This window comes from Maylandia zebra, linkage group LG18 (genome assembly GCF_041146795.1).
Source record: "Maylandia zebra isolate NMK-2024a linkage group LG18, Mzebra_GT3a, whole genome shotgun sequence".
Lineage (NCBI taxonomy): Eukaryota > Metazoa > Chordata > Actinopteri > Cichliformes > Cichlidae > Maylandia > Maylandia zebra.
In genome coordinates this window covers 32,259,625-32,274,767 of record NC_135184.1, presented here as the reverse complement: position 1 = coordinate 32,274,767, position 15,143 = coordinate 32,259,625, and the positions used below count along the sequence as shown (strand labels likewise).

At 37.4% G+C, this 15,143-nt stretch overlaps 1 protein-coding gene across 2 annotated transcripts in view; it reads left to right on the top strand.

Moving 5' to 3' along the window:
- brinp2 (bone morphogenetic protein/retinoic acid inducible neural-specific 2) overlaps window positions 1–9,757 on the top strand; it is a 284,501-nt gene extending 274,744 nt beyond the window's left edge. For both annotated transcript variants that reach the window (XM_004565071.3, XM_004565072.3), the window contains 2 exons: window positions 5,713–6,019; window positions 7,343–9,757. In XM_004565071.3, coding sequence (XP_004565128.1) covers window positions 5,713–6,019; window positions 7,343–8,164 — 1,129 coding nt within the window. In that variant the 3' untranslated portion in view covers window positions 8,165–9,757. The remainder of the gene's footprint in view (window positions 1–5,712; window positions 6,020–7,342) is intronic.
- The last annotated feature ends 5,386 nt before the right edge of the window (window positions 9,758–15,143 follow it).

Genomic DNA, 15,143 nt, shown 5'->3' with positions numbered 1-15,143 from the left:
AGGTACAGCACAAGGTAGCCCATTGTCACCACTATTATTTGCTTTGGCCATTGAGCCCTTGGCCATGGCCATTAGACAAAATCCAAGTGTTGCTGGAGTTAAAATTGGGAATAGACAACATAAAATCCTGCTCTATGCTGACGATATTCTTCTGACACTGACTGACCCTGCTAACTCTCTACCTGTTCTTACTAGGTGTATCAAGGACTTTGGTCTTATATCTGGATACAAGGTAAATTTTGATAAATCTGTTATAATGACTCTGTGTAGTGGAAAGGACACTGAACCTTTATATGTTAAACCTTTTCATTAGGCACCATCAGGTTTTGTATATTTGGGACTTAAAGTTACACCAAATGTTGGTCACTTATATAGAGAAAATATTAATGGAATGGTTCAAGATCTTCAAGAGATGCTGACAAGATGGAGGTGACTTCCAATATCATTTTTGGGAAGAATAAATCTAATTAAGATGGTAATCCTACCGAAAATACTATATTATAGTAGAGGTGGGAATCACCATACATCCCACGATACGATATTATCACAATACTTAACGCACGATACGATATTATTGCAATTTTTTAAAATATTTTGCGATATTCAGATTCGGTACATAAAGGTAAACTCTATCAATATTCATTTATCTAATATCAAAGTCTCGCACTCAGTCCTTCTCTCATTTCAGTCAGTTTTATTGTTGACAAACTGAACGGTTTGTATTACAGTCTAGTCCAACTTAACTGAATGCAACCATCTGGTACAATTATAGCTATTCTAAACTATGCAATTTATGAAAACTATGCAGCCCCTTCAGCAACTGAAGAATTTGAAAGTAAATTAAAACAAAATATAATTTTACATTAAATAAAAAAGTTTTAAACTTAATTAAAATAAAACATGTCTTAAATTAAAATAAGTAAACTGTCATGTTTATTGCTGTCAAAAAAAGAAGTTAAACACATTTGGACAGTGAAGGAATGTCAGGATTCTTGCTCAGAAAAAGGATCAACATGCTCTGAAGTCAGAGCATGTTCCAGTCCACAAAAACGTTTTTTGTAACAAAATATCGATTTCTGCTGTCCCTGTATCGATACATTATTAGCAAACAAAATATCACGATACTACAAAGTATCGATTTTTTCCCCCACCCCTATATTATACAGGCATGTTGTTTGTAATTTTGAAATCAGAAGATATTAAAGCAATTAACAAGGCTATGGTGGATTTCATTTGGGCAGGAAGAAAACCCAAAATTAAATTGGAGACACTACAGCTACCGAAAGATCTGGGCGGATGGGGAGTGCCAAACATAGAAAATTATGTTCTCTCAATGCAAGCGAGGTTTCTTTGTGCCTGGATACATGAATATTCTGATCTGCCATGGCTAAATATTGAGGAAGTATCATGTAAACCATCCTCACCTGTTAACTTTTTAGGGAAACGTCTAAATGATTTACCTCACGTAATAAAGTATAACCCACTAATATATAATGCTATGTGGACTGAGAAAACTTTTTAACAGTAGTCTTCTGTTTAATATTTTGTCAACGTTTATAAATAATCCAGATCTTCTCCCGCAAAACATAAAGTAGGTGTAAAGAGGTTTTATGACCTCTTTAAACATGGTGAGTTTAAATCATTTGAATCCTTGAAGTCCCAGTATTCTATGTCAAAGACTGAGTTTTATAAGTATTTGCAATTGAGAAATTATGTGTGAAAAAATGCTAAATCATTACAAATCGCAACAGCCTCTTTTCGGTTGGAGAAATTCTTTCTAGATAATAGGGAGCATAAACATTTTGTATCGAAGTTTCATTCAGAGATTTATGCCCTAATTGTGGATAAACTGGCATGGTTGAGAAAATCTTGGGGGACGTTGCTTAAATGTGAAATAGATATACAGGCATGGGACAAAATCCTGCTCCTTCCATCTAAAATCTCTGTTTGTAACCGATTTAAAGAACTGCAGTACAAAATCCTGCACAACGTATATATTTCTCCGTATATTTATAGTAAGTATAATATGGGAACATCTCCAAATTGTCTCAAGTGTAAGGTCAGAGTGGGCACTAGATTCCACTGCTTGTGGGAAAGTGCTATTATTCAATCATTTTGGAAAGAGGTCTGCGCCAATATTAGTACAGCCATTGGGATATATCCCTGTTTCACTGGTACAACATGAGCATGTAATTCAGTCACTGTTAATGTTGGCCAGGAAAAGCATTATGTTGAGATGGCTGGCAGCTGAGCCTCCCTCCATTTCTCTATGGAAGTCGCTCATCATTGATGTTATGACTCTGATCAGTTTGGGACATTACATTGATGGGAGCTCCCGAGGTTTTGTGGACAAATGGAAGAAACCACTGGAAGCACTGGGAGTAACTTGTAAACTGGACCCTAAAGGACAATTATTATGGACATAATGTTGTAATATTCTAGTGCTGTGCAGAATTGTTATTTTGGACGTGAACCAGTCTTGTATTTGTTGGGGGGAAAAGTTAAATAAAAGTTTAAAAAAAAAGAAAACACCAGAACAATGCTGAAAAAGCACACAAAACACAGTGGAGATGGGAAAAAAACACAACAGAAGTTAAATAAAACACACTACAAGTAGAAAAAAATCTCACAAAATATGACAGAAGCGTTTTTGGGGCGATATTAATGTCACGGACCAGCTGTGGAAGTGACAGATACCAAAACATGCGAAGGGCTGCACTGAAATATGCTTAAAAGAACCGTAGGATTCATCAGTGTTGTGAGTAAAAAAAGATGTAGGTAATGTGGGTTTTAATGGCATCATCCATATAATACTGCGGACCCATTTTTGCTATTAGCCCTTCACTGTTAGCATATCACTTCCATTGTAGGAGGGAGAAGAGATAAGTGCTGACTGGATCAAGAGAAGAGAGGAGAAGAGAAGAGGGGTCTAGTTACAGGTTGTGGGGGCCTTTGTAGGCTGAGGTACATGGTTCTGTGGCATGCTGTAATCAAGTCCTCTCACAGACTGACAGCTTGGCACTTGTTTACAGAGGACTTTAATTTCCCTGACAGTCCTTTCCCTCCACCAATCACTCCATCTTCCCTTTGCCCATTCTGTGTAGAGTCTTGTCTTTATTTTTCTCCCTCAGTTACCTTTGTCTCACTCTCGCGCTCCTTGCTCTCTCTATCGTACCCTGTCACTCAGTCGTAACCCCATTTGCGCCGGCAACAAGTTAATGGTTGCTGCTACAGCTGAAAAAGCTTCCTGTTTTCTTCTGCACAAATCCATTTGTTTTATCATCATTTATTTTTGTCTATTTACACAGGCCTGAGGGGGAGGAATTGCTGAAGCATTTGGGCAATTTTTTGTGTTATTTCCCAAGCTTAGCCTGGGGATAGAATCTCAGCAGAGCTAATTTTCAGTCTAAACTTGTTGCTACTGTTACTGCACCAAAGTGGATGGTAATTTATGTATGCTTTCATTTCCATCTGTACTGTAGGCACACCGAACACCCACCCTTCTACAAAAAGGTGTCAAGTCATTATAGTATAATCTTATGTATTAAGAAGATGGAGCAAACTATGGATTCATTTTTCACTTGTTGAAATCCAAAAAGTGTGAGCAAAGGGCATGACTATTTAGAGCTACAACAAAACAAAGATATTGCCACTGATGTACTATTAACCAACACTGTCCATTGGTTTTTTACTTCTCTTGACATTGAGTCAATAGATTTAGTTCTACAGTAGATTTCACCTGTATTTGCTTGATTTTATTATTATTATTATTATTATTATTATTATTATTATTATTACTATACATTGGGACACTGTTCTATTCTTGCTAATTTGCCAGAATTGTCCAGGGTTAAATCAATACTTTGCTTTTTTCACTTTACCTCTTTAACTTGGAGAACACCCTGATACTCAATGACAGTTACATTTGGATGACTGATGCTAGGTGCTTCTATCTGTTTGATTGTGGTTTCCAGCTTCTGTTCCAGGTGTACACATCTTTTCTCAGTTTTCTCCAGTTTACGGACTTTATCTTGTAGGTCTGTCTCTTACCCGCTCGCCTTCAATTCTTTCGTGTTTTTTTTTTCCATTTATTTTATTTTTTAACTACTGTTATAAAGTAACAGTAAATAAGAAGACCACATACAAGGACATTACAGAAGGCTTTGAGAATTTGAATGTTTGAAGATACATTACACACTATTTAGCTTCTAAGAAAAAAATCTCTGTATATGTCTGTTACCCATGGTAGAATTTAACAACAACAGTATTGTAAAGTAAAACTTGCAGGGCAAGATGTTTTTAAACTTTATTTTGGTTCAAGGTAAGAAAAACTTTTGAGCATGTTTTAAAAATTAGATTTATTATTGATCCTGAGCACTGAAAGCTAAACTCATTGTAGATAATGTTTCCAAATAACTGTTACAATATAGCTCTGTTTTTTGTTTAAAAATAGCTTCTGAGTAGCAAAGCTCGGTAAACTGTAATAAAGTGCCTTCTAATGGCCTATTAGAAGAGTTTTAAAATAGACTCGAGGAGAAAATAGTCTGTAAAGGTTAGTGACCAAAATAAACAGCTGTGTTTATTGAACAAATAAACAGCTGAAGCACTGAACTAAAATGTAACTAACTAAAATGTTAGCACTCACATTATTAACTAAAATTCTCTAATACTCACTACATGGAAAAAATACACACATTAATAGATGACAATGAACACAAACAACACACTAAATTCAAGATGGGGAAAACATCACCTGAATTAGCCAGTAATTTCAGTGTTAAATGTGGAAACCTCTAGTAAACTGCCCTAAATGCTTAGGACTCAGGTTGGCTTTCTAGAGTGGGTCAGGTCGACACTAGAGGAAACTGTGGATCTGAACCATAGTGCAACTAAACTTATTGTGACTTGCAGTCTCCCTGCAAATTTATAATTTAATATAACAAATACTGATTTTTTGCAAGGGCAAGTTGCTGAGCTCACACAGCGCTGTTGCTAATCCTTTACAAGACCCTAACCCAAAACTCCAACCCCAATTTTTTTTATTAGTGTGTGGTCAAATTTGGGACTTTGCAGGGTGGCTTTATGATTATTATTTTTGTTGTGTTTTAATATTCTTATCCAATATATCCAATACACTGGGGACAGATTGTAATTCATTTTTATGTAAGAAAGGCCGGAGAAAGTGTCAGGCTTTTATCTTTAATCATTTTTGAGATGCATGCATCTCCATGTTTGGACTTTGCCTTGGATTTGAAAGTGCAAAAAATACATGCTTGGAATTGGTCGACATATCATTTTACAAAAAAATATAGCTTGAAAATTGTTTTGCATGTGAAATGAAAATTTTAAAAGGAATCATTATATGTATAGCCCAAAAAATTATAAAATTGTTCAGCAAATCAGAGGTAGTCAAGCAGAAGAGCCACAATGGTTTAGGAAGGAATGACCTTTAAGTGAGTCAACACTGAAAGGTTGAGTCCCAAAAATTTACATGATTGTCTTATGTATTTTAAGTCTTTCTGGGAGGGAGGGGGGGGGGGGGTAACTGTTTTTAACTGTTGTTGTTGGTTTCATTCCACAGATCTACCCCAGTCTGTGTGAAAGGTGTTATTATAGGACACAATGACCACAACATTACTTCAGTATTTACCAAAGATGTTGCTGTGATGTATAGATAACTGCATTAGTGTATCTTCTCTTTGCCCACTGCAGGCCTGTTGGGTTTTGGCTGACCAGGGCTCAGTCTCTGCTCTACTGCAATGAGCATGGAATGCTGGGCTCCTTCTCTGAGGAGGTGATGAGCTGTAGCTGCCCCGTGGAGCAGCCAAACTGCCAAGGAGTCATCCCCTGTGTTGTAGGGACTTCCACCACCTCCTGCACCCTCTGCGCCTCTGACAACGCCACCCGTTGTGGAGCCTGTCATCACGGCAACATCCTCCATCTTGGTTCCTGTCGACCTAGCATTGCTGCATCGCTAGATCATTACCTGAACTTTGACTTGGACATGCCTGATGCCGAGGTTCTCAAAGCTCCTTAATTATGTATTCCACTGGTTCTCAAAGCTCTTTGGGACAAATTAAACAAACAGTGCCTCAAAGGGCTCACATGCCATCAATTGTTAAATTGTTTTTGTGTTGAATCTTTATACTGAACATACAAGATTTACATAACAGTACAAATATTAGTCATGTACAGTTTTTTTGTTCAAAAAGGAATACAGTATTAAACAGGGATTGAGAGGGGGTTTCAAAATAGAAAGCTGACTCTGAAGTACCTACAGCGCAAAGAGTCCCTTCATTCAGCAAGCCCAGGAGCAAAAACTCATACTATGCTTTTTTAATAAATCACCACAGCAGTTATTTTCTAGCCCTCAAGAGGTCTAAGTTGTCACTGTTGAACCTCTGCCTTAACTCTAATCCTAGTTCACAAGCCTTCAAATTGTGGCTCTTTAGACCTACTTGAGTGTCTTCCTTTGGCTTTGACAAAAAACTTGATAAATATGAAAATGATCCTCTTAATTTGCTGAACCTCAATAGCAATGGCTAGCAAAGATGTGGAAGCAAATAGGTGATCTCTAGTAAATGGTATGCCTTTACATTTTTTCTTTACAATAGTTCCCTTTTATTGCTTTTGACTATAATAAAAATAACTTATATTAAGCAAATTTATTTATTATGTATTTATTATAGTTAAATAATCACATTTTATAATGCCAATGCCTAATCAGAATGTCTAATTTTTGCTTTTTATTAAAATGTCTTTAAAAATCATTAAAAGTTTTACAAGGGGTCTAAGGAGCTTGGAAAGAAAAGCGTCTGGACTTCTTTAAGTTTCATTTGAGAAGCTTCTTCAGTTCTAAAAGCAATTGGTGGAGAGTCCCAAATTTTAAGCCCTATGGGAGTGTCCCCAAGAGGGTCATGGACCCCCTATTGATCCTCTGCCTAATCACACAAGCCATGGTGTGAAAAGGATGTGAGTGGGCGTTAAGGCGTCTAGGAAGGGATCTCACAACTGGATTATAGATGGCAGACTTTCGCGGATGAGAGGTGAAACGTCTTCAAGAAAACTTAAAGAAGTCCAGACGCTTTTCTTTCCAAGCTCCTTAGACTACGATGACCTGGATGACTGAGAACCTTCACAGACATTTTACAACGGTTTTCAGCATTTGTAAACTAAAGTTGTAAAACATCCATTGTGGCTCTTGATGAGATTTATAAATTCTGGCAAAGGTGGTAGTTGAAATTTAAAATTTGGTAATAGCTCAGTTTGAGAACCAGTGCATTAATTATCTATCTGCTTATTGCATTGACTGCAGCCTCACGGTTTGTTAATCCCTCTTCAGGTAAAGTACCTGCTTCAGCGACTGGACAGCAGGATAGAGGTCCATGCCATCTATATCAGCAATGATGTCCGCCTGGGAAGTTGGTTCAATCCTGCCTGGAGGAAGAGGATGCTACTAACACTCAAGAGTAACAAAAACAAGTCCAACCTCATCCACATGCTAATGGGCATTTCTTTTCAGATATGCTCAACTAAAAATTCAACACTGGAACCCGTGCCTGCTGTCTATGTGAATCCTTTTGGGGGAAGTCACTCAGAGAGCTGGTTCATGCCAGTGAACCAGCCTGACTTCTCTAACTGGGAGAGAACTCGACTGGACAGCGTCACCACTGCACAGTGTTACAACTGGACTCTGTCTCTGGGCAGCAAGTGGAAATCCTTTTTTGAAACAGTGCACATCTACCTGAGAAGCCGCATAGTCACGGATGATCCAACAGTGAATGAAACTCTCTTCTATGAGCCATTGGACTTGGATGATCAGACCTCCAACCTGGGCTACATGAAGATCAACACGCTGAAGGTGTTCGGATACAGCATGCACTTTGACCCTGAGGGCATCAAGGATCTGATTCTCCAGTTGGACTACCCCTACACACAGGGTACGCAGGATGCCGCCTTTCTGATGTTACTGGAGATGAGAGACCGGATTAATCGGCTATCTCCACCAGCACCACAGCCATTAGATCTGTTTTCTTGTCTCCTGCGCCACCGCCTCAAGCTGTCAGCCGGAGAGGTGGCACGAATCAAGGACTCTCTGCAGATCTTCAATTCCAAGCTTCCCAATGCTTCACCTGAACCTGAGCTGGCCCAGCTCTGTAGCTAGCTAGTTTAGCACAATCGCCAGGTTCAGGAATGATGCTGTTCGTAGAAAGAGGAATTGCTACTTCAGGGACGACCCTGCTGAGATGGCCTTTGGACCCGAATCATCTGGATTAACGTACTCTGAAGAAGGTTGAATGCTTGGCCTTTTTATGGTCACTCTCAGTTGGTTTTCTGGTGTTTTACCTTTGACAAACAGCATCATGTCCTTGACTTTTCGGAGAACGAGGGATACTTTGACTCTGTTTAGGAGGCTGTACTGAACCCACCCGGAGGTTCACTTTTGCTATTACTGCCCTGCAAACTGCGTAACTGGACAAGGCTAAAAAGGTTTCTTTCACTGACAAGTTTTTGTGATTTGGAACAATAAAAAGAAGATCATACATAAGACACCTGCCTTGCAAAGACAAACGCGGTTTTCTTATAAGAGGAACTCTTCAGAGGTCTTCAAAAATTAGCAGAAGAGGATTTCCCTTTTCTAACCCTATTTTCTTTGGCTACAGAACAATCTTGAGGGAAGGGAAAATGGGATAATTATATATATGTGGTGAATGAGTTGTTATGTTATGCTTAACAGTTTAAAATTTGATAATATTGAACCCTGTCACTGTCTTTGAATATTTCTTTTTAAACCCTACCTTCCATTTTATCTGGCATTTGAAAACTTGTATCTATGCTTAACATCTGAGTGAGAAGCCTGTTAGTGATGTTCTGTCCTTGGTGGCTTGTCTGTACCAAAAGAAGGTAACACATTGGCAATTTGAATGGCAAAATATCGTAAATGTTGAGTTATTATTCTTTCACTTTTGAGCTGAAATAATTCATAATGGAACCTTCAGATGTGGTAACAAAAAGGTCTGCGGATATAGCGCTGTAAATAACGCTCCATCTAACCCAGGTTGTGGACAAGTGCACATTGCTTTTTAGATAACTGAGTTCAAAGACCAAAAAAATGTTTATAACAAAACAAACTCATGCCTTATATGGAGAGTCAATGTTAAGGTAAGAAGCACATTTAGTTTCTGTGTTTGGTTTCCCTGCGAAGGTTGTATTGCTTTTTATATTTCAATATTTCTACCAAGACAGAACAACAGACGCATTCTCCAGAGTACGTGGTAATGTAGCTTTTCCATGTAAATGCCAGTCACTCGTTCTGCAGGTACTTGTTTTGATTTGGTGTTGTGAAACTTTTGAATCACCATTCACAGTGCACACCAGTACATGCATAATGTAATTGTTCTGCAAAATCCTCCAATGAGATAAACTTTCAGTAAATAATAGAACATGTTCGAATTTATGGTTTTAAAAGGTTTTCAGTGGTTCGGTTAGTCTCAGGTCTATGAAACTTTTTTCTTTTTTTTTTTTTGACATATGGGTCCAATGTGAGCTGCAGTTACCACGGCAACTGGAGTTACAAGGTTTCTGCGGGGCGGTGATGGTACACTTGAAAGCTGCAAACTTAACCAGGATGATACTTGATATGATTTTACTTTTGCTTCACTAATTTCTCACTGAAAGTTAGAAAACCTTGTATGTCATTATCAACAGTTCTTCTGTGCTCAGCTTGCTTAAGTAAAAACAAAGTGATTTATCTATCTGAGAGCCTTTTCCTTGTTTACAAAACTTTAACCCTCACTGTTACGTCTGTTATATAGCATTATTGCCATATTACCTCTTTGCCTGCATGTTACAACATTGTCTTTGGTCAATTCAAAGACATATTGATAAGATTAGCTGTGAAGATGGTGTCATGGAAAAGTGCAATGATGATGGCGGATGTGGTCAGAGCTACAGTAATAGTGGTAGTAAGGGGAGGGGGTGACACAAGACCGTCTCATCTTACCACCACTAGCTGTTCATTGTTCTAGTGTAAGCACAGTTTTTCACATTTGCATTTATTTATTTCACAGACAACACAGATCTGTTGTTAAGTAATTTCTTGTTAAGTACATGTGTCACACTATCACTATTGCAAACACTGTTTCTGTTTCCGGTCCACCTAATGGGTGCCAGGCAGAATTATCAACGTGGAAAAATGGGAAACTAATCAAAAAAACCAAAACAAATTCAGTCATTTATTTTGTTTTCATGTCCTTACTGAAACCATTTGACTAATTTGCAGCTGTTTTTATGCCAGATATGCTGGTTAGAAACCAGCCTTGCATAAACATTTAGACCTTTTCAACATAGTCATGTTCGATAATATTTGCAGCTTTTGACGGTGGACTTATAAATTAGGTCACCATGCTGCAGTTTCCAACTAAGTTAAAGGCAGGTAATGCATTTTCTGTGGATCAATTTTTCAAATGAAGAGGAGCATTCTTGTGCATCTACAGGGAGGCAAAAGGAAGAAGTGGTAACAGGTCAAATATTTCAGTATTTTATCTCAGTCTCAAAGCCAAGTAAATTATCAGCAACTAAGTGATGTTGTTAGACTTTAAAATTATTGTTGCTAGTTTGTGCACTAATCTTATACTAAAGTCTTATACCCTTTTTAAATATTTAGTCAGCTGTTGCCTGCATGTAACAACCAATTACAGCAACTGGAAAGAAGCCAGTCAAAGCCAAACAGAACAGGTTAATCTGATCTAACAGGTTAACCTTAAGAACAGGATTAACTGCATTAAACTCCCTGCCTCAGAGGCTCATTTATGGGAAGTTAGAAACAAGAGTGAAAGACAAAAATGTGCATTTTACAGTAACATTCTGTTAGTATGGTTCAATTAATTTAATTTAGAACATTACTATATTTTTACAGGGTCACGCTATAAAACTAGTGATGAAGGAATTTCTACTGTATTTTCTCCAAAATTGTTGCTATTTCAAAAGTAAATATCTATTGAGTCTGCAGGTAGTGTAATTTCACTTGGTGATGGTGTTCTTTCAGTCACTGTCCACAGTTCATGCAAACAAATATGCTACTATAACTACAGTTAAATGGAAGCACTCAATATTTTAAAACATACTACTAACACAGACCCTTATTCACTAATATGTGAATATAAATGTTCTCACTGTGTCCACAAAATAAAAGCACAGAGGAAATTATCATTGGATTCATGAAACAGGTTGAATGGAGAGGGTGAGAAAAACAGCTGGAAGACAATGGCAACCACATCTGTCAGCTAAAGATTAGGAAACTCATTGCAAATATAAGAAAACACGAGTAAGTGGAATATTGCAGAGAAATTAGACTGTCAATGAATTTTCAACCATTATGTTGAAGATTTGTTGGTGTGTTTGGATCATTGTCCAGTTGCATGACCCAATGTCAGCAAAGCTATGGATAGATGGCTGTACATTTGATTCTATAATAATAATAATAATAATAATAATAATAATAATAATAATAATGGATTGCATTTATATAGCGCTTTTCAGGGCCCTCAAAGCGCTGTACAATGCCACTATTCATTCACTCTCACATTCACACACTGGTGGAGGAAGCTACAGTTGTAGCCACAGCTGCCCTGGGGCAGACTGACAGAAGCGAGGCTGCCATATCGCACCATCGGCCCTTCTGGCCAACACCAGTAGGCGGTAGGTGAAGTGTCTTGCCCAAGGACACAACGACCAAGACAGACAGAGCTGGGGATCGAACGGGCAACCTTCCGGTTACAAGATGATTTGAAAATGTCCTTTTTACCCATTCCAGATTGATTAAATTCATTTCAGTTTTATTCATATACTGGTAAATCACAACAATAGTCATCTTAAAGCACTTTGTATTATAAGGTAAAGACCTTAGAATAATACAGACAAAACCCCAACAATCAGATAATCCCCTATGAGGAAGCACTTGGTGACAGTGGGAAGAAAAACCATACTTTCTAACAGGAAGAAACCTCCAGCATAACCAGGCTTAGATAATTTGGGAGAAATATGGTTTATTTCTAGTCCCTGTCATCACTGCAACATGCTGGATCAAGTGAAGGCTTTTTAGGAAGTTGGTCAAAAATGACTCCAAGATTTCTCACAGCGTTACTGGTGGTCAAGGTAATGCCATCCAGAGTAAGTATGTGGTTTGTCGCCAAGTTTTTAAAAGATTTTTAAGGCTGAGAACAATAACTTCAGTTTATGTGACTTTAGAAGTAAGGAATTAAAGGTCCTCCAGGCTTTAAGACGGGGGTCTCAAACTCACGGCCAGGGGGCCACCTGCGACTCACATCGCCCCTACGTGCGGCCCATATATTGACATGAAGAAATATAATGCAGTTTGGCACTTGAGGATTTGTTTGTTGTTGTTGCAAAAGTAGAAATTGAGTCTAATAGACATATTGCTTGCTTAAGTAATAACAAAGTGGTTTATTGCTTTGAGGACCTTTTTGTGTTGATTAAGAAGTAACATATTAGCAATAAAGTATTATACAGATAAGACTGTCTTCAGCTTTTCCAACACATATTGGTGAGATTCACTATGAAAATGTTGAAGTGAAGTATGAAGTGGAAAATGCAATGCTGGTAGTGGGGTTAAGGTTAAGGGGATGAGGTCTGACTGAACTAGACATCTAATACAAAATACAATCTAATACAAGGAGGGTAATACATTTTTAAAACTTTATAGTCCTACATTCTTAAATTCATAATTGGTATTTTCATGTTTCCTGTTCAACAACCAGGATAATCAGTCAGAAAAAATGGGCTACTATCCATTGATGACAGAACATAGATGGCCTGAAAAGCTTCAGGTTTGCTTTACTCTAGGTGTTTATAAGAAATTTGATTGATTGTTTTGATTCACTTGTATCTCTGAAATAGAGAGTCCATTGAGCCTCCAAATCTTGTTCTTAAAGGTGAATTATCATTATTATTATTAAAGTTGAATATTTCAGTTTCTCATTGAAATATTCACTATTAATTTTTTTAGTATAGTGTTAAATTGAACTGAAACGATTTTGTAAACTTGGAAAACTAACTAAAATTAAATAATAATAGAGGAAATATCCCTAGCTTTAATATGCATTACTTTGGTAAAAATTGCATTACACGTTCCTGTTGAGACATTGATGGATGTGCTCATTGGGACTTTAGATGTCTACAAAAGGGTGAGTCAACTGCTTTTGAAAACGCCTGTGTTTTTATTGTAATACCTGTACTAATTTTTGTAAATCTTGCCTCTAACGTATGCCCTCCATATTATAGTAATTAAAAAAAGACTAAACGCTGAAAAAACTGAACTGAAAAACTATACAATTAAAAAGTAAATACTCTGGGAAATAAGCCTGAAAGCCTAAGAGTGATGTGCTCTATCAGGATAACGTGGTACTGTCGGTCTTAAGAGATGATAGGCTCTGATCAGTTAGGACTTGAGTGTACGAGAGAAGGATTTCACATTAAATTCTGGATTTAACAGGAAGCCAATGAAGTGTGACCAGAGGGAGTCCCATTCCTACTGCGGTACTTTGTACCAGGAAACTAGGACAACCTGATAATACAGAATTGTAACAGTCCAGCCTAGAGGTAAGAAATGTATGAACTAATGTGTAGCGTCGTTCTGAGAGAAAAGGTTTCTCATTTTTGATAATATTACACGAAAAAGAGAACATAGTCCTAGAGATTAAACATTTTTAAAGTTTCGAATAATACAGCTAGAAGGAAAAGAAAATTAGAAATTCAGAAAAATAATACACCACAGTTTTATGCTGGGCAGAGATGGCAAATTTGAACAGTGTTCAATTAAAGAAACAAAAAAAAGCAGATGAATACAGATATGTAGAAATGAAGGGAAAAGACAGACAGACAGAGGTTCTACAAAAGACTACATGAACAAAGAAATGTGACAGAAATGTCATACTTTCATCATAATTTCCACCATTTGCGATTTGACTGGCATTTATATAATTATACCGTCACATTGTGCCCTTTTCTTCTGTAATGTCACGTGAGACTAGAGAGATGGCTTCAACACTATCTCATCGCACCAAGTTTCTAAGATAAGTCTAACAGTAGTTTGGAATATGTATTAAAAATGTAAAAAGTTAAATGGAAACTTTGCTGTTGGGTTTGAGGTAAATAAAGGCTGGTTCATATTCTCTTCTTCACAGCAACTTTCTGTGTTGTATTCATTATGCTTGCACAATCAAACTGACCTCAGTGCATCCATGAGGCAACTTGCAAAGCATCGCAGGCCTTAGGTTCAGACCCTCTGAGGTCTACATCTTACCTAATTCTGTTATTAGAGCATTTGTTCTTTTAAAAAAATTGCTCTCTCAGGTCTTTGCACTCAAAAAACCAAAAACAAAGAACAAACAAACAAACAGTGGATGGATGGCATTCTACCTCGAATGCATCAAACTGCTCACATGTTTTTCCTTTTTGCTTGTCTCCAACACATAGTGTTAGGGTATGAGTTATCACTGATGATGATCTAGAGGGTGAACATTTGATATAGTTTTCATCCATTATGAACATTCAAATGGAAAAGCTTTGAAAATAAATAAGAAGCATATTTAGCATGTCTAATGTCAAAAGATATACAATTTTATTTAGCATGTCACAAAAACAAAACATATCCCATGACAGTATCCACTACGTTACTGGTGACCTAAGTGATCTTCTAGAAATTATTTTCTTCAAATTCCCTCAATTGGGTCTACAATAAGAGGACAATTCACACTGCATGTAAATTGCCTAAATGACATTGAAGCTGTGACTTTAGCCTGGTGAAATTTTTACATGCAACATCAAAATGTTCACCACAAAATGTTTAATATAATGGATGCACAAACTTCCAATTACCATCAGCTCTTCATAATAAGATGAATGTCTTCTAATATATGGGAGGCAGTATTTTTTGTAAGATGAAAAGCCAATTTCCTGAGTTGTCAGGGCGCAAACAGGAACCAAACGTACACTGTCACATTACATCAGGCTGCTGGTTTATCTGCAAGAGGAAGCAAGAGAGGAATGGGGAGAGAGAGAAGAGAGAGTGACAGAGATGAGGTGAGGGAGTGCTACACTGGCCAGCTCAAGCTGTCTGTATT